Source organism: Humulus lupulus, chromosome X (genome assembly GCF_963169125.1).
Source record: "Humulus lupulus chromosome X, drHumLupu1.1, whole genome shotgun sequence".
In the NCBI taxonomy this organism is placed as follows: domain Eukaryota; kingdom Viridiplantae; phylum Streptophyta; class Magnoliopsida; order Rosales; family Cannabaceae; genus Humulus; species Humulus lupulus.
The window spans coordinates 115189891-115213203 of record NC_084802.1 but is presented as its reverse complement, the minus strand read 5'-3'; the positions used below and the strand labels follow the sequence as shown (position 1 = coordinate 115213203).

Here is a 23313-nt window from a genome sequence, read left to right as displayed (position 1 = left end):
GCTTCGTGGGTTGTTGAATTATTTGGTAGTCTGATATGGGTTTCTTCTATATTTGTAATATTTGCTTCATGTCTGAGATTAGTATCGTGGACTTTTATAAATATGTAACGCTTAAGGAATTAGATTCTTCTTATGCATGACTGTATCTGGTGAAATTTTCACTTTTTAAAAAGCATAACACAAATTTCTTGTCTTGTTTGGGCAAAGACTAACCTTTCTAAAGAAGTTACCCATTCTTTTTTTAATTAATGGCATTGTTGTGTATGTTTCTTTTCGGAGAAATTTGTGCTTTTTATATGCTGTCAACTGATATAAGTTTTGATGATATGCATAGTCATATTTGAGAGTTGAGAGTCGTGTTGTACTTATAAGAGTTTAAGTTATTTTGCTATGTTCTCACTGGTTGATAGAGTACTGTTGTATGCTCCCCCTTATCCGTATAGAAATCATAAGCAGTTTGCTTTATATCAATATACTCAGTATAAATTATATTATGATTCCCACTAGCCTGCGTTAAGCCATCTACAGACATGATTTGTCAAATCGAACACTGTCTAACTTCTTGTTGTTATCTCCACTAGATGGCAAGAGCAAGGATTTTTTAACAATGAAGCAAAATGAGGTGGTCTGGTCTCAAATAGTTTATCCATCTTAATCTACAGCTCTTCCCACACCTTTGTAATCCTGCACTCTAGTACTCATTCTATTCATTTATATTTACAAATTATTGAAATATATATATACATATTTAAAATATTATACATCTGACAATATAAGAAAAGATGATGTAAACTTTAAAATCACTAATTTTTACAGATAGTGCAAAAGAAACAGAACCTGCAAGCTTTGGGACAAAGCTCCAACTGCCATGGCCATGAGTGGTGATATGTGTAAGGAGCTTGTCATCTTCTTCAGGTGACCAAAGGCCTCTCTTGACTTTCTGCTTGTTGCAGCAACGATGGCCCATATCCACAACTATATATTATTTACTTTCCCAAATAGTTAGAAAGCTTATTAATAATGATGATCAATACTAGCTAATCACTTGAACATTTTTCACAAGGAAAAATCATTCCAACTAACCTCTCACAACTCTCTCTCTCTCTCAATAATTTTTACATTCAATCATCTTATTGATATCCATATATACACTAGTCCTGTTATCTTGCTTGTATGACTCAAGTAGCGTGTATTAATTATGCAGTTTTGAACTCACAAATAAGAAAGATTGGTTGATGCATGCCAAAACCTACAGCTTAGCAATGAAACTTTTGAGATATAAACTGAGGACTTCCATTTTATTTAAACACCATGGATAGCTATCACTTCATTGTCATGTTCTTTCACTTGAGTTGAATCCTACAACTAGCATCCTTGGAAGAAGGTGAATGGTCAGAGACTGATAAACCTTATTCTCTTTTGCAGAATTTGAACCACAAAAATATTGTGAAATATCTTGTGTTATACCCAAAAAATAGGAAGATGCATCCTAGGAGGCTAAGGGGAATGCATTCTAGGAGAGTTAAGGGGAATGGTCCTAGGAGACCCCAAGGAGGATGTGGTCCTAGGAGACGCTAAGAGAGTGATCCTAGGAGAACCAAGGATGAGGTCCGAGGAGAACTCAAGAAAGTGGTCTTAGGAGACCCCAAGGAGAAAGTGGTCCTAGGAGATCCCAAGGAGGATGTGGTCCTAGGAGACCCCAAGGGTGTGTAGGAGGTAAGCCTCCCAAGGTTTTCTAAGTGTTGGCTCGAACGTGTCCAAGGTAAGTAGCTAAGGAGGAGGAGTCTCATGCAAGAGAATGGAGACTTAGATTTTGATAAGGAGAGCCTATACAATGTTCGATCGGACATGTTTGGGAGATGCTAAAGGAGAATGCCTTGAACTTGTCCAAGGTGAGGTGCCAAGGAGGTTGCCTCAATGTTGTCCAAGGTGAGGTGCCAAGGAGGTTGCCTCGGACCACCTTGGTCCGAGGAGAAGCCAAGGAGATTGGTTCAAGGGGGAACATGGCATGCTAGAGGAGAGTGCCATGTTAGAGGAGAGAAGTGCATGTCCTACCACCATGCACGTTCAACCCACCAAAAACATGTCCTACCACCATGCACGTTCAACCCACCAAAAACATGTCCTACCACCATGCATGTTCAACCAGCACTTGCATGGGTAGTGAGTAGGAGGTGGATCAACTAGCTAGAGGAGACTAAGTCAAGATTCCCAGAGACAGCTTCAACAACATACGCGGGAATCTCTCCTTCTTCCCACAAATGGGGGGTTTGTTACATTTCGAATTTTGAATGTTTAAATGTAATAAATATAATAAAATATCCCTATCATAAGGGGATATCAGTTAAGGATTCCAAGCCTATAAATAGAGAGCTTATGGGATGAGAGAAGGGCTTCTTCTGCTTCTTCTTTCTAGAGAGAGAAAATTGGGTCTGTGTATTCTAGAGAGAGAAAGTGCTGATATTTGAGAGAACTCTTGTATTTTCACAATCTGTACTGAAGAAACTCAGTTGGCTCAGTCCATCTGATCTTGAGTATAGATCTATAAATCACAACTCTAAGTGGATTAGGCTATTACCGACAATCGGGGCTGAACCACTATAAAAATCCTGTGTGTTATTTACTTTTCTTGTTTATACCGTCTGTTGTCGTTTACATTCTCTTGAAGGTTCGTCGTATTTGACGTTCTCACGTCGTTGGCTAAAAAGACAGTCAACATCTTGGATCCTTAAAGACTAAGAGTCACCTCCACATAATTCTTGAGTAAGTGGATGTAAAACTTGTGTATGATATTTAATTGTGTGACTTTTATTTTGGAAAGTCCTATTATTTACTCCGGTTAAAATTTGTAGATATGTGGAAATTGGTTTCTGTTTGGCTCATGAATCAATACCAGAGATAGGATTTATTATTTTTGCCTTCTGACTTGTTTCAGATACTTAATCAGTAGTAAGCCAGTCATATTACTGTGTTTGGAAGCACTGAATTATACAGAAAACTTTTCTTTCTGCACATAAATGGATAAAACAAAATAAAAATGTCGTTTGTAATTTATTACTTGAAATAGAATGCAAATTGACCTTTTATTGAAAAAGAAAAAAAATTAATATATATATTTTTGAAAGATAGATCTTAATATATTGAGTGCATATCTATGCATGGTAGACTGAATGTAATTTATTATTGGTTGCAGGGGGGAAGAAATTTTACACTACTGTTGATACTTTGACTCAACGAGAGCCTTATTCAATGCTTGCTACAATGTTCAGTGGTTGGCATACTGTGTGTCAGGATCCTGAAATGGTATTTAGTTTACATATTATTCCTTCAGATTTCATTTTATATTTGTAGATATATGATTGTGTGTGCGCTAGAGAGGGATTATCTATTAGCATATACATACAGAAATGTGTACTTTTATATCATCTGTAAATGTTCATACATCTGTCTGTGCTATGCGTGTAGATGCATATATCTACATAGACTGTGTCCCATAAGTTGATAATTTAAAATTTTAGTCTATATTAAAGAGGTTAAAGTTTCTGTCTGAATTTTGAATGGAATGGTTTATTCCAAGAAAATATTATATGATTTTATGGTTCTAGAATTATTTTAGTATTGCATACAATAAAAAGCAGAATAAATTTTGGAATTGTGGTGTGAAGATATGGTTATTGCGCGGTTTGGCTGGAAAGAAATGACAGGAATTTTCAACATAAGGAAAGCTTCTTCGAAAATCTATGGGACGGAATAAACTTCTGTCTTAGTTTGACTTTAAGCCGGATCTTTCGACTGAATGTGAGGCTTTGATGTGGTTTGTTTCTGCTTTTGTTATGGGCCTATCTGTGTTTCTCTTTGATGCTTCTGGTTATAGTCTCTGTAATCTTTATTGATGATACTTAATAATAATCTAGTCTTTCTCTTTCACTTTTTTTTTTCCAAATTTAAAGATAAATAAGAGAAAGAAGAAGTGATAAAGCAATGAAAGAGTTTATGCTTTGTTATAGGTGAAGATTTAGTTCTTACAAATTAATTTTGAAACACATCAGTCCTTATACTTATTTATTATTTGCAGGGATTTGTATTTGTTGATAGGGATGGAAAACATTTCCGACACATACTTAATTGGTTAAGGGATGGTGTTGTTCCTACATTAAAAGACTCTCAATTTGCCGAGCTTTTGAGGGAGGCAGAATACTACCAGCTACCGGTAAGTAGAGTCTAATACTTATTTTGTGTTAACATCAGGATATTGCTTTGTGTATATTTACATGTAGGTGCTCTTACAATTTTTTTTTAGTTTGGGATCTTTTTCATTTGATTTTCATGTGCTCATTGTCTACATATGGAAGTTGATCGTTCATATCAATTAGCCAGACATGTCTTAATGCATTGTTATAATAATTCTTGTTTTGCTTTATGCCATGCCCTTTTTTTCACATCTTTGGATTTTCATTGTCAAATTTGAGGAATTTCTCCTATAAGTTTGTTAAATGCGTTAACTTTATGAAAAACTGATAGGACAAAGATTTTATGCTCTACTAAATGTTTGTAGCTTGCAGCCATAATCATGGACAAAGAACAATCAAACAGCATAAAAAAAGTTACGAGAACGAAAATAGAAATAGGACAATTCTTTGGAGGGCGGCAGTGTTGTTTTTTTTTTTTTTTTTGGTATTGATATTACATTATTGTTTCATCAATTTGTTTTTTATTTTCAAATATCAGCTAGATAATTCTTGATTGAAAACTTATAAATTTTTTTTTTTGGTCATACATAAATTGTTGAACTACTAAGTTTAGCTAATGCAGGAGCTTTGTGTGTTTACTTATGTAAGATGATATAATATATCTGATTTTCCATGTTTCATCTTCTTGTTACTCATCATAAGTGACTGCTGGCCAACCATAAATTATTGATTGCAGGGACTTATGGAGGAAATCAATGCTATCTTAAGTAGAAAGGAGGATGAAGAAGATTTAACTAATGAACTAACACGAATTGATATCATCAAATGTATACAGTCGGAAAAAGTTAGATTTCGAGGTGTTAAACTTTCTGGCCTTGATCTTTCAAAACTGGTAATTTTTCACAACCTTGTGCTCGCAACAACAGTTTTGGTTTTATAAGAAAAATAATGAAAGTCTTGCAGTAGAATTTCACATTTTGGTTAGCCAAGATATGGTTTCTAGAGCAATATTTCTTCATTAAAAGAAGGAAAGCTTCATTTAATAAAGACAACACTCTTGCTTACTTTTTTTTTGAAGTTTCACTTAATATGTTTCTGTGGAATTGTAGGATTTGTCTTATGTGGACTTCAGCCATGCTTGTCTTAGAGATGTATTCTTCTCACGTGCAAACCTACAGTGTGCCAAGTTCCGGGTAGGTATTGCTTTAAAGTAATGCATCTATTTACGATATAATAGTTTTTGAAACATTAATAATATTACATTATTGTTGTGTACTAATTCAGTACACAAGATATTGCTGGAAATGAATTAGAAGTTTTTTTAGGATGTTGAAGCTACCAGGGAAACTCTTTGGGTTAAGTTTGAATTTTGGGTAGCAAAATTGGTGTATAATGTTAAAAGTTTAAGGTAGTATTGTTCTCTGGTTTTGCCAGGGATTGGAATTGTGCTTTGTAATTTGTTAATTTACAATCCCCAAGTGTTTTGCATATTGTGCTTATTCATACCACATTTTCCTTGTATTAGCTTTACAATAAATACAAGTTTGTTTCTTTTGAAAAATAAATAAATAATAAAGGATTAAAGCTTGTTTATGTCTGTCTTGAAAACAGATTATTAATTTCCATGACCACTTGAAATTTTTATTCTGATCTTCTTATTTTGTTTTGCTTTTTGGGCTGGTATCTAATTTTGCCTTAGAATGTGGATCCTGAGGGTGCGATCTTTCATAATGCAATTTTGCAAGAGTAAGAAAGTTAAAGAGCTACTCTCTTTCAGTTCCTTATTCTCATATCTATTTTACTGTGATAAGAATAATCTTGAAAATCCCTTACCTTGTTACCATTTTATTTGGTTTTATTTGTTATGGTGTCATGGGGATATAAATACTCTATACTACTTACTGTAAGGGAGATTGGATATATTAAATTTGACAAACTCTTCAGTGTTTTCTCTCATTTTTGGGGTTTCTCTCCTTTGGCCATGGATTTAGCTTGATTTTATCTTTTATTTCCAATTTCACTGCATCAGTTTTCAACTATCAAATAGGATGGTGATGAAAGTGAAAACACCACAACATCAGATTTTAGCTATCCTTTGGCTTAATACTATTATAGATCTCTGCATTGTTTATTATATTCTTTATATTGATCTTGGGTCAGAGTAACTGTAAACATCTTGTGTCACTTCTAAAAAAGTGTTCACAATTTATTTAAAAGATGATAATTTTCTTTGATATAAAAGATGTGGAGGATTTGTCCTACTTCATTTGCCTTCTTTTTATGATTGTTAATTTCCTATCCTAAGTAGTACTATCAATTTTTTTAGTACTCCTTGCCAACTTTTTTGTTTGAATAGTTTTCTTTTTTAGTTATTTTAATTTTAATTGCATAGTTTATCTAAGTTTGTAGAGTTTTCTTTTGCAGATGGATGTTTAATTGGTAGTAGTTTCTGCCAGGCTGACCTCTGATCTGCACACTTACAGGTATAAGATTTTAAATTATATTACTTCTTCCTTTTTTTTTCTCTTTTTCTTTTATAAGATGCATCTACAAGATACTTGAACTCGGTATCATTCGCACACTCATCCACCCAACCACTCGAGCTAGTTGCTAATATAATCCATTATTCTTTTTGTTTTTACCATCTCAACTATATATTGATGAATGAGAGAATTTTATAATAGAAGAGCTTCCTAGGTATTCTTTTTAAGTTTACTTTCGCCTATAAGTAATCAAAGAAAGTAAAATGACATGGAGAAGATCATCCTAAAACCAAGCAAAATGTTTAAAGTTTTCTTTTTGGGGTTTTATTTATTTTTATTTTTCCTCTCTCAGAATGCCAATCTTACTAATGCCAATTTAGAAGGAGCTATACTAGAAGGAGCCAACTTGAAGGTAAATATTAATAGCTTTAAGGTAAATATTATTAAACTGTGTTTGTATTTATGCATTTTGGCTTTCATATATTAGTCATATGATATTTACCCTCTTGTGCATGTACAGTGCACACGCTCTTCCAGTGTCTTATAGGAAGCTTATGACTGATGCATTATCACCTTTGTTGGCTTTCTATCCCACAGGTAATTAAAAATTTAAGTAAGCTTTATCTTTTGGATTTATTGTTAAATTTTGTAATCTGTCATTTAAATGAAGAATATTCTTGCAGATGTTGAGTTGGATATGAATGGGAAACGGTTTTCTTTGGCAAGTATGTTCAATTCTGAATTCTTTATATCTGAGTATAAGATAAATTTTGTATCTTGTCATGATCAAATAATAAACAAAGTTTTATCATAATTTTTTTTATGTAACTTGCAGATATTGATTATATTTTTGGGTAGTTGATGTTCAATTCATGTATATATGGTGAAGTGGTGGTTGATTACATCACTGATAGGGAACTTCTTTGATAAGATGCCTCTGTTAATATGTTCTTGTTTGTTTATTCCTTTTTAAGATGTTTATAGAAAACAGTTCTTTTGCCCATTTTTGAAACTGTTTTCTCTACCTTTTGCCTTTGACCTTTTTTTACCTGTAAAAGGCTAAAGGTATAAGAAACAATTTTTGCTTTTTACCTGTTTTTGAAAATTGTTTTCTTTAATCATCTTAAAATGTATATTTTTGAGTTAAAATATATTTTAGTTTCATAAATGGCACCTTTTAACTTTTAAATGACCCGATTTTTACACCTACCTTTTAATTTGAGACAAAGTGTTGATGGAAACTTTTCAATGAGAAAACTTACTTTATTTGATGCTCCCAGTTTCTCTTGCTTTGATTATAAACGCATGTATATAATACACACACACACAAACACAAATATATAATTTGGGTCAAGCTGATTTTTGGTATTATGTTTATGCAGTCTATCCTCAAGAAGCATGTTAAACCCACACCATTTTTTTGGCATGAGAAGTCTGCTGTTGTTGGACGGTTGCATTCTTTAAGGTGAGAAGGCCCTAATATTATCTTTTTATAGAGCAGATTTTGCTTGTAGTATGATTGCATGGCCAGCTGATAAAGTTATAATTAGGTAATTAACTTTTTTTATGTACTCTTTTAGTTTACTATAACTTTAAGTTGAAGCATTACTTATTTAAATTTTGTTGTAGCTAAACAAATGGACTCACAACAAAGACAAGTGCACAAAGGATGATGAATTGAAGGATGGAGCAAGTTTCACGCATGGTTTACTTTTGTGTGTCTTGTAATGTTTCTATTTTTCATTTTTGAAGTAAAAATTGTTCAAGATTATAAAACTTTATTATTTTATGCTTTCAAACTTAAGTTAGAACTAAGATCTCATGAAGTAGACACATTCATGGTTTGAATTAGTTATTGTTTAATGTAATACTTATGGTTTATCAATCTATTGAGAATTACATTTTATGATTAATTTTGAATTTTTTTTTATCAAAATACAATAATGAAAATCTTTTAATTAAAAAAAAACCATATAAGTATACTTATCAAAATAAAATTTAAAATTTTATTACTATATGTTATGATTTAAAAACATATTATAAGCGTAAAAAATCGTTATGGTTTATATAATATAACAAACTAAAAATGTTATCAAAATAATCAAATGTAACAGTTGAAAAGTGTTATGAAAAAAGTACAAGATTAAACTTCAAATTTATAACCAAAAACTCTATCTAAATGTTATTATTTGAATATTATAGCACCTAAAAATGTGTTATTGAATAGTTTAAGATAACACCGAACATAACATTCAAAAACTGTTATAGAAAAGACTGGACTTTTAATAACATGGGCTACGTTAGCATTTTCAGAAGTGTTATCAATAGTCCCGGTTAGCAGTTTTTAAGTGTTATGAATACTGTTTTTTCTTGTAGTACCGTAATATGTAAATATTTATCTTCCAAACTGGTGAAAATAGTATAGGGGGAAGGTTAGAACTCCTTTCCTTTTAGGTGGTTCGAAGGTTAAAATCCCTCTAGTCCACCAATCAATATTATTGATATCTCTCTGGTATTCCTTACAGGGTGTTTCTTTACAAACTAGACGCCAACCCCTTGCAACGCCCAGGGTCTCCATATTTATAAGGAGAGGACACCTGGGTGTTGGCAAAGGGGGTCATCCCGTGACCTTCTCACCCATCATGTCACTTCTGTGACACTTATGATTAATTCCTAAAACTTGACAATGAAGTGTTATCTAATCAATAGGTAAGGGGATAATGGGCCGCATGGCCCAAACTAGTCATGGGGTGTCTAAACACGCACGTTTATGTTGTGTGTCCGAGAATTCAGGAATGGAGTAGACACGTGATGTCTGATATGCGCACGTTTACATTGCGTGGTTGACTTCATGAATGGTCGGGGGTGTCAGCTCTACGTCGTACCCCGAGCTTGATGTAGTTCCAGCTCGTGGTGTCCACACTGCTGACCCGATGCCTTTGAGTATTCTTAATAAACCTTTTACTACCTCGACCTAAAGAGGTGGAGACTCGTAACAGCAGCTCCGGATAGGTGGCCTCCACGTGGCTGATAGAATTATGCCATTTTCCAGCTCGGTAATAACCCGTGGATGTTTATGGCGTACAATCTGCCATCTGCAACACACAACTAAATAATCACAAGTGTTAATGCATTATACAAATAAATAATCACAAGTATTAATGAATTATATAACTTACTAAACATTTTTCTTCTTTTTCTTATTTTATTTTTGGTCGATTCACAATCGACCCATATTCCTTCTTCGATGTCGTTTCTAAGATAATCACGATCATCGGTATTGCTATCGCTATCATTATCATTATCCTGAATTTTCTCAACGTGTTCATGTATTGGTTGTCCAAAACTGAAATAGTCATGATATAAATCATAATTTTCATCGTAATCATCTTTGTCTGAGAACTTCCACTCGGGAACTGATAAAACGATGGACCATTTGTCATTAACTAGATCAAGTATATAAAACACTTATTTTGCTTGGGCAGCCATGATAAAAGGATCGTTCTTGCTTCCCTTCTTGCTTAAATCAACCAAAGTGAATCCAAGTTCGTCAGTTTTAACTCCAGTATTGTTGTCTACCCAAGAACATTTAAGAAGAGGAATATGAAATAATGAATAATCTAGCTCCCATATTTCTTCAACAATTCCGTAGTATGCCATTGTGCCTGAAATTTGGTTATTACCTTTTGCACTGGCAAAATGTATAGCTTCTGCAACTATACTTACTCCACTATTTTGAACCAGCCGAGCATCATCTCTTGACTTAGTATGAAATCATTTCCCTTTGACAATGTAAGCTTGATGCTTTATTACATCAATACTTGCTCCAAGAGATATGCGCTTCAACTCAATCGACACTCCATGATTTTTTTCTCCCAACTTCGTCAAATTGTATTCTTCAGCCACTGGCAAAACATTTTATTATGCTCATCTATAACCCATTTTTGTTTATTTTTAACCTTGTTTGGAATCATCAACTGTAATAACTCCATGTGATCACTGAAACATAAAAGAAAGTACAAAAAAGTTTAAACAACAAAAAGAAAATCACTACTCTAATATATATGATTGAAATATATTATCTACTTACATTATATATGATTGAATCTCAGGATAATTTTGCATCACAACTAATTGAGCTTGATCTAATTCTGCCCTAGACATGGTGATCACTGTTCTATTCCCTCGTAATCCTTTATCAACTCCATCTGAGTTATTTTGTGGTTTGCTGATTCTGATTGCCTCAACCCCACTCATGTATTCGGAGAAAAATTCTACTACCTCTTCCGATATATAACATTCAACCATACTAGCTTCAGGATGATAATGATTATGCACATAACTTTTCAACACCTTCATACTCCTTTCAAATGGATACATCCATCTCGCCCAAACTGGTCCACACAACTTGGCTTCCCTTACTAGATGAACCATTAAATGTATCATAATGTCAAAGAAGGATGGCAGAAAAAACATTTCAAGGTTGCATAGAGTTTCCACTATCTTACAATGCAATGCATCCAATTTTTTCATGTCGAATTCTTTTCCGCATAAATGATTGAAGAATATGCAAACATTAATCAAACAATCTCGAACTTTTTTCGGTAATACTAACTGAATAGGAATCGAAAGTAATTGTTGCATCAAAATATGACAATCATGTGATTTCATATCCATCAGCTTCAAATCTCCCATGGATACCAAGTTTCGAATGTTGGATGAATAGCCATCAGGCACTTTCATCTTTGCAAATGATTTACAAACAACTTTTTTCTCTTCTTTGGACAACGTGAAACAAGCAGGAGGTAAATATGTGCGTTTACCTTTCTGTTCAGGTGCTAAATCAGTTCGCATACCCATTTCAATAAGATCTAAACGACTAGTTAAACCATCCTTAGTTTTACCGGGAATATCAAGTAATGTACCTATAATACTTTCGAACACATTTTTTTCTATATGCATGACATCCAAACAATGTCGAACAAGTAAATCTTTCCAGTAAGAAAGACGAAAAAAATTGATTTCCTTTGGAAACATCCATTTACTTTCTTATTTTTCTGCATTTTTCCATACTTGAAATCAATTCTCTCTACTTCTTTAAGAATTTGTTGCCCCAAAAGTGGCAAAGGAGCAACACCTTGTTCTCTATCACCATCAAATATTTTTTTTTTCCTATAATGATGATTTAGGGGCAAGTATCATCTATGACCCATATAACAAACTTTGTGCCCATTCGACAGACGAATAGCCCTTGTGTTAGTGCAACATATTGGACATCCCTGGTAACTTTTTGTGCTTAACCCTGATAGATTACCATAAGCTGGGAAATCATTAACAGTCCACAACAAAACAACTTTTATGTTAAAGACTTCTTTCTTAAAACTGTCATATGCATCAACACCATTTTCATACAAATCTTTCAAATCATCAATTAATGGTGCCAAATAAACATCTATATCGTGTCCTGGTTGTTTTGGGCTTGAAATCATTAACGTGAGCATCAAAAACTTTCTTCTCATCACTAACCACGGAGGAAGATTGTACATAACAAGGAAGACAGGCAACGAACTATGCCTACTACTTAGAAATTTATGTGGATTTACACCATCGGCAGCTAGACCTAGATGAAGATGTCTTGCTTCAGTTTTAAATTCTGGATTTAAGTTATCAACTTTTTTCCAAGCCTGCGAATCTGCAGGATGTCGAAGTTTACCATCTTTCACTCTCCTAGTCTCATGCCATATTAAGTTTTCAGAGTGTTATGCACTTCGATATAATCGCTTAAGCCGCGGAATCAAAGGCAAGTACCACATCACTTTCTGAGGAATAAGTTTCCTAATCTCCTTAATCTTGTTAGGTTTGTAGCAGGGTGAATCACATTCTAGGCAAGTGTCCATGTCTACATACTCTTTACGATATAACACACAATCTTTCGGACATGCATGGATCTTCTCATACTTCAAGCCTATGCAATTTATAGTTTTCTTCACTTCATACGTAGACTTAGGGAAGCAATTATCTGACGGCAACATCTCTTTAAAAGCAGCTAAAAATTGACTAAAACATTTATTGCTAACTCCATTTTCTGCTTTTATGTTGTAAAATTTTACCATCGTTGGTAATATTTGTTTCAGACAACCATTGAATAATGGTTTATCTGCATCTCTAACCAATTTATTGAATTTTGAAGGATCATCAACAAACTCTTCTTGTGCTTCATCGAGCAATTCCATAGGATGACCGTCAAAATCACTATAACCCAAATCATCAATCCCTCGCCTCCCGAATGGATATGGATTATTATTTTTCAATGATTCCCTGTGCCAATACCATGTATGATAACTTGTATCAAATTCCCGACAAAATACATGATTTCTTATCATGGTAATATTTCATTTTGAACAATTACCACAATCTATACATGGACAATGATTTTTTTCCAGATCACTACATTTTGTTTGGCAAACTTCTAAAAATTGGTTGAATCCATCTTGAAATTTTTGTGTTTCTCAATTCTCAAGAATTCATGACTTATCCATAATGATAATATCTACATCATTCCTAAGTCGATAATGAAAAGCAAATTAATATTGTGATTGAAAAAATTATGTTCAATTAATAAATTCTAAAATGAAATGGGCAGAGTTTCATTTATTTCTATAACATATCCAAAATTCATATGTATTTACAATTTCAACATAAACAAAAACATAATTATTACATACATTAACTTATAAAACATGTTCAATTAAAATCATAAAAAACAATTGGGCAGAGTTTCCTCTGTATTTATAGCATATCCAAAGTTATCTACCTATAAATTCACATCAAACAAAACATATAATAAACAACATACATGTTCTCAACCATAAGTCACCGCAACACACACGTAATTTGCAGAACCAACTTCACTAAGACACACATGTTCTCACCATTCTGTTATCTCTGCAACACACAATTTTATCTCAGAACTTACTTCACTATGGATGAATATCTAATATATTCAGACTCCTCTAACAATAGTTTGTAAATATAAAAAATAAAAATAAAAAAATTAAGTAGTAATTATTACTCACCTTCAAAATTAATCTTCAACAATTTCAACACACCTCGCATTCAATCAAATATTTCCTACAATAAAAATTTTAACATTAGTAAATATATGGTAATTGAATTGATCCTAAAATAATATAATTAAAAAAATATACTTTAAAAAAATCATTACCTAAATAATATAAAAAATTATGTATGAAATAATATTTTAATATAAAAAATTATGTAAATAACATTATTATAAATAAAATAATATAAAAAATACCCTAAAACTGAAATATATATTTAAAAAATCAAGTTTTAGTGATCAATACATGTTTTGAACAATGAAAATGTCTTCTAATCCTATATAAACTTTTAAAAATGTTAGAAAAAAATTTGATTATAACCCTATAAACATACATTGAAACTCCATTAAACACACTCAATATTTCTTCATTTTTGCCATAAAACTTCAAAATAAATCAATGTTAAGTATATTTACATGATTTAAAGCTTTAATATGCAAGATAATGAAAAAAAAAAAAAAAAACTTACCTGTGGCTGAGGACGATGGTGGAGCCGCACAATATGCCTCTGTCAAAATGAGAAATGAGGGAGAAGGTAGGGTCTCGGGCAGTTTAATGAAGGAGACGAGGGTTTTCTCCGCGGTTATATAGCCAAAACCGCGGAGAAAAGTACTTTTGTCCGTGGTTTTGGGCATATAACCGCGGAGAAAGCCCTTACACTTTTCTCCGCGGTTCTTACTAAAGAAACGCGGAGAAAAGTCCTCACTTCAAACTTTTCACTGTGTTTTTTTTAAACCGCAATAAAATAGGGCGTGGACATTAAATATAATATTTTCGACTCATTCAGACTTTTTCTCTGAGCTTTTTCGTTATTGTGGAAAAAAAAAACCGTAGAAAAAGCCTATATTTGTAGATTGTTTTGAACTTCATTGTTGCATCTGAGACTTTAAAAGCAGCAGAGGTTGAGAAAATTATGGTCCTTATGTGGAAAATTTGGTATAGAAGAAACAAAATGGCCCATGAAAATGTGTTGCTGTCTGATGAGTACACGTCCACTTGGGCACTTGATTTCTTAGATCGCTATCAACAGGCCCATGCACGTGAGAAACTAGGCCCAAGCAAAGAAACTACAGTTCACGCATGGAGTGGCCCTACTGGAATGATAAAAATGAACACCGATGCCGCCATAGAATCCGATGAAAGAAAGGTGGGGGTTGGGATTATATATATTGAGGAATGATGCTAGACAAGTTTTAGCCTCTTCGGCACAACCTTTTGCTGCAACTTTTGAGCCACTAGTAGCTGAGGCCCATGCAATCCTACAAGGTTTGATTCTTTGCAATAGCTTGGATCTCACTTAACTAATTGTAGAATCAAACTATAAGCAGGCCATTGAGAATCTCCAAAGTGCAACTCCTTATGCCTCAGCAGGAGGATTTATATTCAATGATATCTTATCACTTTGTAGAAACCTTGCTAGTACCCAATATGTTTATTGCCAAAGAAATGCCAATAGAGCAACTCATTGCTTAGCTAAATTGGTCATTTCTTTAGATTCATCTCATGTTTGGTGGCCGGGTGTTCCTAAATCGGTGGCCCCTATTGTAATGTGTGGTATTTGATCAGTGAGTAATTATACATGCACACAAATTACACATAAACATTACACATATTTATGTTGTAAATTATTTTAACTAATCATATTTATTTAAAATGACACTACTAGTTAAAATTGATTTGCCACATAAGTGTTTACAACGATTGTATATAATTTGTGTGTATATGTATCATTACTAACAGGCCCGTAAATGTCGTACTTTATAGCATTAAAGATACTCATACAATATAATTTACATTGCTGCCTGTCCAAAAACATTTATTGTTATATTTTCCAAACTTCCATCCAACAACCACCCCAAAAGAAAAAGAAAAAATAATAGTTAAAAAAACTCTGGAGTCAAGCCAAAGAATGAATGCTTAAGTTGCATTTCTTCGAGCATATTTATTTGCCTTTATACCCATAAGCCATGATCCACGAGGGAGGTACGCGGTGGTGAATGGGTCCACTTTTGTGTGCCTAAATCATCCAGATATTTAATAGCCACGACAAATTTGTAGTGACTAGTGGGCTCTACCTCTAAGCTTTGTCCATTTCCCACTAGAATACAACTTCAGCTCATTTAGTAGTACACAACTCAGCAAAATACATTTGTTAATAGTGTACTTAGTTATTTAACACCATCTTATTTTAATTTATAAAACAATATCTATATAGAATTAAGTGGAGTTTACCGGCAAAATATATGAAACCCATATACGTCAATGTCCTTAAATTATACTACAAAAACTCTTATCTTATCTCTTGATGAGGATGATAATATTATAACAAAATTGGAGACCAATTTGATTTGCTTTAATCTCTATACATAATGTTGTTGTTTATCTTTATGATTTATGATTAGGCTTGGGCCAATAACGTCCGACTCAGTGGACTGAGAAAAAGCCACTGGCCAATCAATCTCCCTTAGTCCTTATTATGGTACTTAGAAGTTTCCGGGTGGACAAGGTACAATTTAGTAAATTACATAAGCATAATCATCGCTTGGAATTGGAAACCTCTTTTTATCTCGTTATCTTTCCTCTTTGGATTTGTTAATTAGAGTATGATGCTGATGTGTCGTTTTGCGCCCTCAGTCACTCTTCTACCTACTTATGGTCTATAAATACACTTGTACTCTCTTAATCTCTTAACTATACTCTCCTCTTTATTTCTCTGCTACGCCACAACTCCTTTCCTTTCCTATCTATACCAGAAAAGAAGACCATCCCACCCTCTAAACAAGTAAGAAAAACAAGAAGCAATGGGTGGTGGCAACGGCCAAAAGGCGAAGATGGCTCGGGAGAGGAACTTGGAGAAGCAGAAAGGAGCTAAAGGTATATATTTTAATAAATAATTTTAATAGTTTTCTATGAATTTCCCAATCTTTATGTATGCTTTAATGCAAACCGATTAGTTGGACTTGGATAAGATCTATTCTGAAGAAATTTATTGTTTTTTCCAATACCCAATTGAGAAAAGTCAGCCAAATCCTTCCTTAAGACTCAAATTTGGACTCCCATTAGTCCAATAGAAAGTATATAGTTTATATACCTTTTATTTTTCTTATGCCTATGGGTACTATATAATATGAATAGACTCATGGTTCCTCTTTTGGGGTTGGTAGGAAGTCAGCTGGAATCGAACAAGAAAGCCATGTCAATTCAGGTAAGTACAGAGAGATGCAAAACTCCTTGAATCTCTCTCTCTCTCTCTCTCTTTTTGGTAAAATCCGATAAGATAGTTTATTTTATAAAAATCAGTATTAAGTTTTCAACTAAGCATCTTCTGGAACTAGTAAATACCCATTTTATAACAATAACTGTTCTCAATAAGTTGAATATTTGGATCATACAACATCAACTTTGTTATTATAGAAATAAGACTTTACAACGGATAACCCTTTTGCGAAGCTGAATACAAATAGAGTCAAACTAATTTATTACACAGTTGTTTTAATATGATCAAGTATCCTTGCTTTGCTGACTTTGTCTTCCAATGTATTGTGAGCTATGGTTTCAGTGCAAGGTATGTATGCAAACATTCATTTGCACCACAACGGAGGTCAAGTGTAGGGAACATGCCGAAGCAAAACACCCTAAGTCTGATGTTTACACGTGTTTCCCTCATCTTAAGGAATGAACTGGTCTTATTTACGTATGAGGAAAGGGCTCGTAGAGATGTGTTTGAACCTTCATCTATTGTATCTTATTCGCCATTTAAGTTTGGGAGTTAATCAAACTGTTTGTGGAGTCATATCAACTGTACTCGTTATAAACTACAAACAATTTTAGTCCCCCGTTGTTTGTTGAATAACAAGAATATGCTTGTTTTAATTTCGTGGTACTTTTCATCCAACTATTATAAATTAACTAGAATAAAATTTTATAATCATTAATGGCTCCTGAACAAATGAACTGCATTTTATAATTAAAATTTGTCCAACTCAGTCTCAAGAAGAAATCTATGATTTAAGCAAGTAGACGAGTGATTTATTCAGATTTGGCCACACGCACACAAAGATGATAATAATAATAATAATAATAATAATAATTATAAATACATGAATAGTTCTTTTCACATCTGACATGGAAATTACCAAAAACACTAAAAGAAATACCATAGCAAACTACAAAAGAATAAAGTAGCAATTTTTTCATCAAGAATACTTCACTTGGATAATCATAGAAATATTAATAATAATTGTTGTACCCTAAAATTAACACAAGTTCAATTACTCAGTTTGGGGTACAGCTGGCAGATGGATATATGGAAAAATAGTCAAGTAGGATATTTGGTTAATAATGATGTGAGCAAGCTCGAGACTCAGTTCATCCCGTACATGATACACGAGTTATTATCAGACCGCCTCTCAAGATGACAATTGAGTTCGAGACTTACAATGACCAGATCCAACTTTGGGCGCTCTAAGTTTATTGCGAGCTAGGGTTAAGATAAACTCTGAACACGAGCTCGGGTGAGATATTCAGCTCATGGAAACATGGATAAAGCGCACACTGAAGGATCCCAAGAGATTCGGAGGCTCTTTATGCGCTTATTAACGCCCAGGCTGTATCATATATTTATCATTTATTATCTGAGATAGCAGGAGTATATTCTATTATGTTATCAAATCATATCCCAATGTAAATGGGAATAATCTGTATTAAATGTATACCTTATATATTCATGTGGTTACCCAAACTTGTTCAAGAAATTCCTCTATAAATATCATAAATAAAGGATAGGGAAGGGGATGACTATTTTTTGTATTACTAAAACTCTGCAGAAATTAAGAGAGAAAAGTAATAATATTGACTTATGGACTAGGTGGATTTTAACCACTGAACCATGTAAAAGTTGTGTGTTCGTAAGGATGTTTATTATTTCATTACATTTTATAATTTAGCGCTAATTTACCTGTTTGATTTCTTAATATACTATTGGCGAAAAAACTGCGTCAATAGTTTGGTGCTTTCATTGAGTGGAAATTAGTGTTTCACAAGTTTCAGTCGAAATTCATCATGGTGCTCACTCGATCGATGCATGATAATGAGATGGAACAACCTGGTGGGCAGGAGGCCCATCATACCGCTGTTCCCACTGAAAGGGGCCTAGATGTTCAACAACGTCTTGGGAAACAACCGGTGGGTCAGGACGACGCTGGGAGTTCAGCATCACTCCCACCAAATCCTAATCAAGGATACTTGACTGCTGTCGAGATGGAAAACGCTTAGTTAAGGAGCCATCTCGCTAGGGAAAACAGGCAAATCGAGGAGTTATTGGCTAGGTTACCCCCTCTTGCAACCGACGTTAATGTCGAAAAGAGGCAAAGTGGGTCTCATAAGTCCCACAGGAATAACCGATCTAAACCTAATCGTTATGTCAGAACAACGACTCCGAGTTCTGTGCCTTCAGAACGAAACCACTGGAGTGCTCAGCCCACCGGTCATCGCGGGGGTCATCATCAGCATGCCAGTCGGTCGATCAGGATTGCAACCCCCAGCTCTGTGCCTTCTTCATAGATTCCCAATAATTTCCACAACAACCCATGGGGAGGGGCTGGGACAAGCTCACGAAGCAAAAGTGCTCCAGTGAATCCTCCTGTGCCACGATCAGAACCCCAGGCACAGAGAACTAGGGACATTGGAGTGGAGCCAAGGTGGGCTAATTTTATTTGTCCTGATGGAACGAGGATAGCCTCGCCAATAAGGCATCCTCTGTCACCGATAAGACATCCAACACCACCTCTCCCATAACGAAATGCTTCAGCTCGTGGGAACAGTAGGAGAAATCCTCTCCCTTCTGTAAATACTTACGCCTCATGGACACGTACTGAGAATCCAGGTCCACGATCTCAACTGCAAGCCATAAGTTTTTCAAATGGAAGTTACTAGATGGAGAGCCAGCGTGAAGGCAGGTCTGAGAGCGACCTGAGAAACCACTTGAGCTCAGCACAAAGTCTTCGATATGATCCATAGCCCGACCTGCGCAATCATTTGAACTCACAAAGAAGGTATCCAGCTCGGAATGAGGATGTTAGTTATACTCGACATGAGGGAGGTCCGTCCATTGTATGCGACAATGGGAATATCCCACCTAACCAAGCTCGGACTTGGAGGGACAACAACCCATCAAACGTGTACAATAGGATGGGAGCTGTTGAACAACCCCCAGCTAACCTAGGGACCAAGGACCAAACCCTTGAGAGACTGGCTTTGATGGAGGAACAAATTAAAAGACTCTTATCTGGAAAGGGAATGGACAATTACGTCTCCAATGAGGAGCTCTGTAACGCCCTAGTTACCCTAGAACAATTACGGTGATCGGTGAACCAGAAATTTTACCCGTTACCCGAGTCCTTTGGTTAAAAACATGTTTCTAAGTGTTATTAACAGGCTAAGGTGGAATATTAATAAAAAGGAAATGATATATTTTATTTAATTCATAAAACTGTTCATGGGTCCACAAAAACATTTACAAGTTATTTACAACTCAAAATGGTCATTACTGTTTCAAAATTACAAACCCGCCGACCTAAGCGGGAAAAATAGGGTAAACCCCCTAGTTCCTCTGAGAATTCCTTGGCCATGGTGGTCAAGAGGCCGCATATGTACACATCACCACCTGAGCTCTCCACTCAAGGCTGGGTGAGCTTTTCTTTCCCTTTACCTACACCACATAGCACCCATGAGCCAAGGCCCAGCAAGAAAACACAATAAAGCATGATATAATATCAACAATGATCATAATAATAATTCAGGACTATCAGTCCAAACAAATAGGTGACAGTTGCAAAAGTCACAAAGTTGAGTATAGCTCCCTCTAGCCTTGTGACGATAGGGTCACCGGGCTTAATAGAGAAGTGAACCTTTTATAAGCTTAGACAGGATAGGTGCATGGTGACTAGTCACCAACATAACCTTCCTCATGACCATAGAGTCATAACCCTGGAACATCGTTCCCTAGCCATGTGACAAACAGTCACCTGGGCCTTAGGCCCTGGCTCTAGTAACTAGTCTTAGAATAGCCAAGCGCTTATAAGTTCATCGACCTTAGGGTCGATCCAGCGTTAATGCCTTAGAGCCAATCAACGCTGATATCGATTAGATCTAATCTTCATTCGGCCCTGCGCTCAGGACGCTTATGTCGTTTCTGACTCTTAGGTCAGTGTCCCTGACTAGTCAGTGCCATATACAAGTAAACAACATTCACTAGCATTTAATATGCAATCCATGTCCATATTTATCAATCAACATGCCTCAATAACAATCATGCATGTCATATATACACAGGATGCAGTTTTCTTATCTCAGGTTCGAGCGAGAAATATAATAAGAACGACTCTTGAGAACGATCGACCTTTTGGTTTCTTAGTGGTTACCTAGTCATAACCAATTATGGAATTCCATCAATAAAATGAATAACAAAGGATTCCCAAACCAAAACCTAGCCTCCGGGACATCGAGTCCTACTAAACCGGGTAGTAGGATCGATCCCGAGGCCTAAGGCTAGAATCCCCAAGCCAAAAACCCATTTCTGGCCAAAATGCCACTTAGGGCCGCGGCCCTCCCTAGCCATGCTGCGACCTCCTTCAGCACCCCTCAAGAGCCGCGACCCTCCTTGTCCATGCCGCGGCCCAACCTACAGTTCAGCCTATTCTCTGGTTTTTCCTCCCTTGCGATTTTCCTTGGAACCAACCTTTCAAACCAAGCCAAAACACCACCCAAACATCTAATACAACCCCTAAACTTGATCTATATCACACCCTTATCAAAACCCAAGTTAAACCCCAATCAAAACTTCCATTAATTCCAACTATCCTTAACAAAATCACAAGCTGAAACTAAACACCAAAACAGAGCAAACCAGGGAGCTAATGGCTAGAAGTTTACCTCAAACTCAGGTTGTGATGCTCTTCAATGGTAGAACACTCTCCCAAACTCCCAAGGTCTACTTCCCAAGCTTGAATCCTCAACAAGTGCTCAAAAATCACAAAGGAAATGGAGGAGAAGGAAGGTACGGGTAAGCTCTTGATCACACTCTGTTTTTCCTCTTCTTCACTGCCAAAGATAGTTTATACTAATCCTAGGGGTGAAAAGACCATAATACCCCTAGGTCAATTAAGGGTTTCTAAAAGCTCCCAAGGGAAAAATTGTCCTTTCCAACCTATCTCGTTAATCATAATTAATGCTCTCCAATTCCCACTATTCTCGATAATCCCAAACACAAATAATTCGTATCTCGTTACCCTTTAACTCCCGATAATGCTCTAATCATTAAAATCACCCCGAGACTCATCCCGAGCCCCGAACTTAAACCTATTATAACTAGACCGCTAACTAATAATCCAAGATCGTCTCATGCCGAATAGCTCAAACAAACCCACATTATAATGTGGTCTCAACAATATACCACCGACATGCATACAAATATACAATTATGCCCTCAACGGGCCAAATTATCATCACACCCATGTAATTAAAATGTGGACCCACATGCATACATTTAACATCATATTATAATATAATTCACATATATATGCATTCTATCAATTAATGGCATAATTAAGCAAGTATGGCCCTCCCGACCTACTATTCCCGCCATTAAAACACATCGGAGAATTCGGGGCATTACAAGCTCAAACCTTTTGCCCTAAACATTGCAGTGGCTACATATCCTATTGGCTTTAGGATGCCGAACATGCTGACATTTGATGGAAACACAGATCCATCTGATCACCTCGGGATGTTCAACACAATGATGATGGCCCACAATGTCGGGCTCGATCTAAGATGTATCATGTTCCCTGCAATTTTGGTCGGACCTGTCAGACAGTAGTTTAAACAATACAAGAAGCATTCGATAAGCTCATGAAAGAAATTTTCTTCTGAGTTTAAAAGAGCATTTCGAGCTTCACAGGCAGCTCATTTGAAGGTGATTAATTGGCCAATGTAAAGCAGTAACCTGGTAAAACACTGAAAGCATACCTAAGCAGATTCGCCAATGTTACAACATGGGTTAGGGACGCTGATGATAGCTCCATCCTCATGGAAATGAGAACAAGAATTAAAAGTATAGACGAATTTTTGGCCTGAGCTCAGGAGTGGATAAACCTGGAAGAGGTGCGAGCTGCTATCGTAGGAACCAACCAGGCCCCTATCCAACCCATTGGAGCAGTGACAGATGTTGCAGCTACGGCTCAACCCGTTACCCAAAATAACCAAGCGGGAAATAACAAGAGGATGGGGAATGGTGAGGGTGACCAGAGCGGGACGAAGAAGAACAAGTATGTGGAGAAATTCAAGCCCGTTTATGCCACCTACACCGACCTAACATACACCCGATAGCATATCTTCCTGGGTAATTCTAATCACCTCATGTGGAAGAAGCCAGAACCTTTAAGGCATCAGAGGGGAAGGAGAGATCCTTCAAAGTTTTGCCGATTCCATAATGACATCGATCATAACACTAATGATTAC

General features: G+C 35.4%; 2 protein-coding genes across 2 annotated transcripts in view; both read left to right on the top strand.

Moving 5' to 3' along the window:
- LOC133806177 (FH protein interacting protein FIP2-like) overlaps window positions 1-5619 on the top strand; it is a 48650-nt gene extending 43031 nt beyond the window's left edge. The window contains exons 2-5 of the mRNA XM_062244300.1: window positions 3194-3303; window positions 4076-4210; window positions 4927-5082; window positions 5300-5619. Of these exons, the coding sequence (XP_062100284.1) occupies window positions 3194-3303; window positions 4076-4210; window positions 4927-5082; window positions 5300-5404 (506 nt within the window). The 3' untranslated portion in view covers window positions 5405-5619. The remainder of the gene's footprint in view (window positions 1-3193; window positions 3304-4075; window positions 4211-4926; window positions 5083-5299) is intronic.
- Window positions 5620-16435: 10816 nt separating this feature from the next.
- On the top strand, window positions 16436-17670 carry LOC133804368 (uncharacterized protein At2g23090-like). Its single transcript, XM_062242535.1, has 3 exons — window positions 16436-16668; window positions 16959-16999; window positions 17354-17670. Exons 1-3 carry the CDS (start codon window positions 16596-16598, stop codon window positions 17471-17473), a joined length of 234 nt encoding a protein of 77 aa, XP_062098519.1. The 5' UTR covers window positions 16436-16595; the 3' UTR covers window positions 17474-17670.
- Window positions 17671-23313: the final 5643 nt, after the last annotated feature.

Excerpts from the sequence above, each read along its gene's own strand:
- LOC133804368 (XM_062242535.1), top strand. The coding sequence starts at position 16,596 with ATGGGTGGTGGCAACGGCCAAAAGGCGAAGATGGCTCGGGAGAGGAAC. Across the intron at positions 16,669-16,958 it reads GAAGCAGAAAGGAGCTAAAG|GAAGTCAGCTGGAATCGAAC; the intron begins GTATATATTTTA and ends TGGGGTTGGTAG. Across the intron at positions 17,000-17,353 it reads AGAAAGCCATGTCAATTCAG|TGCAAGGTATGTATGCAAAC; the intron begins GTAAGTACAGAG and ends CTATGGTTTCAG.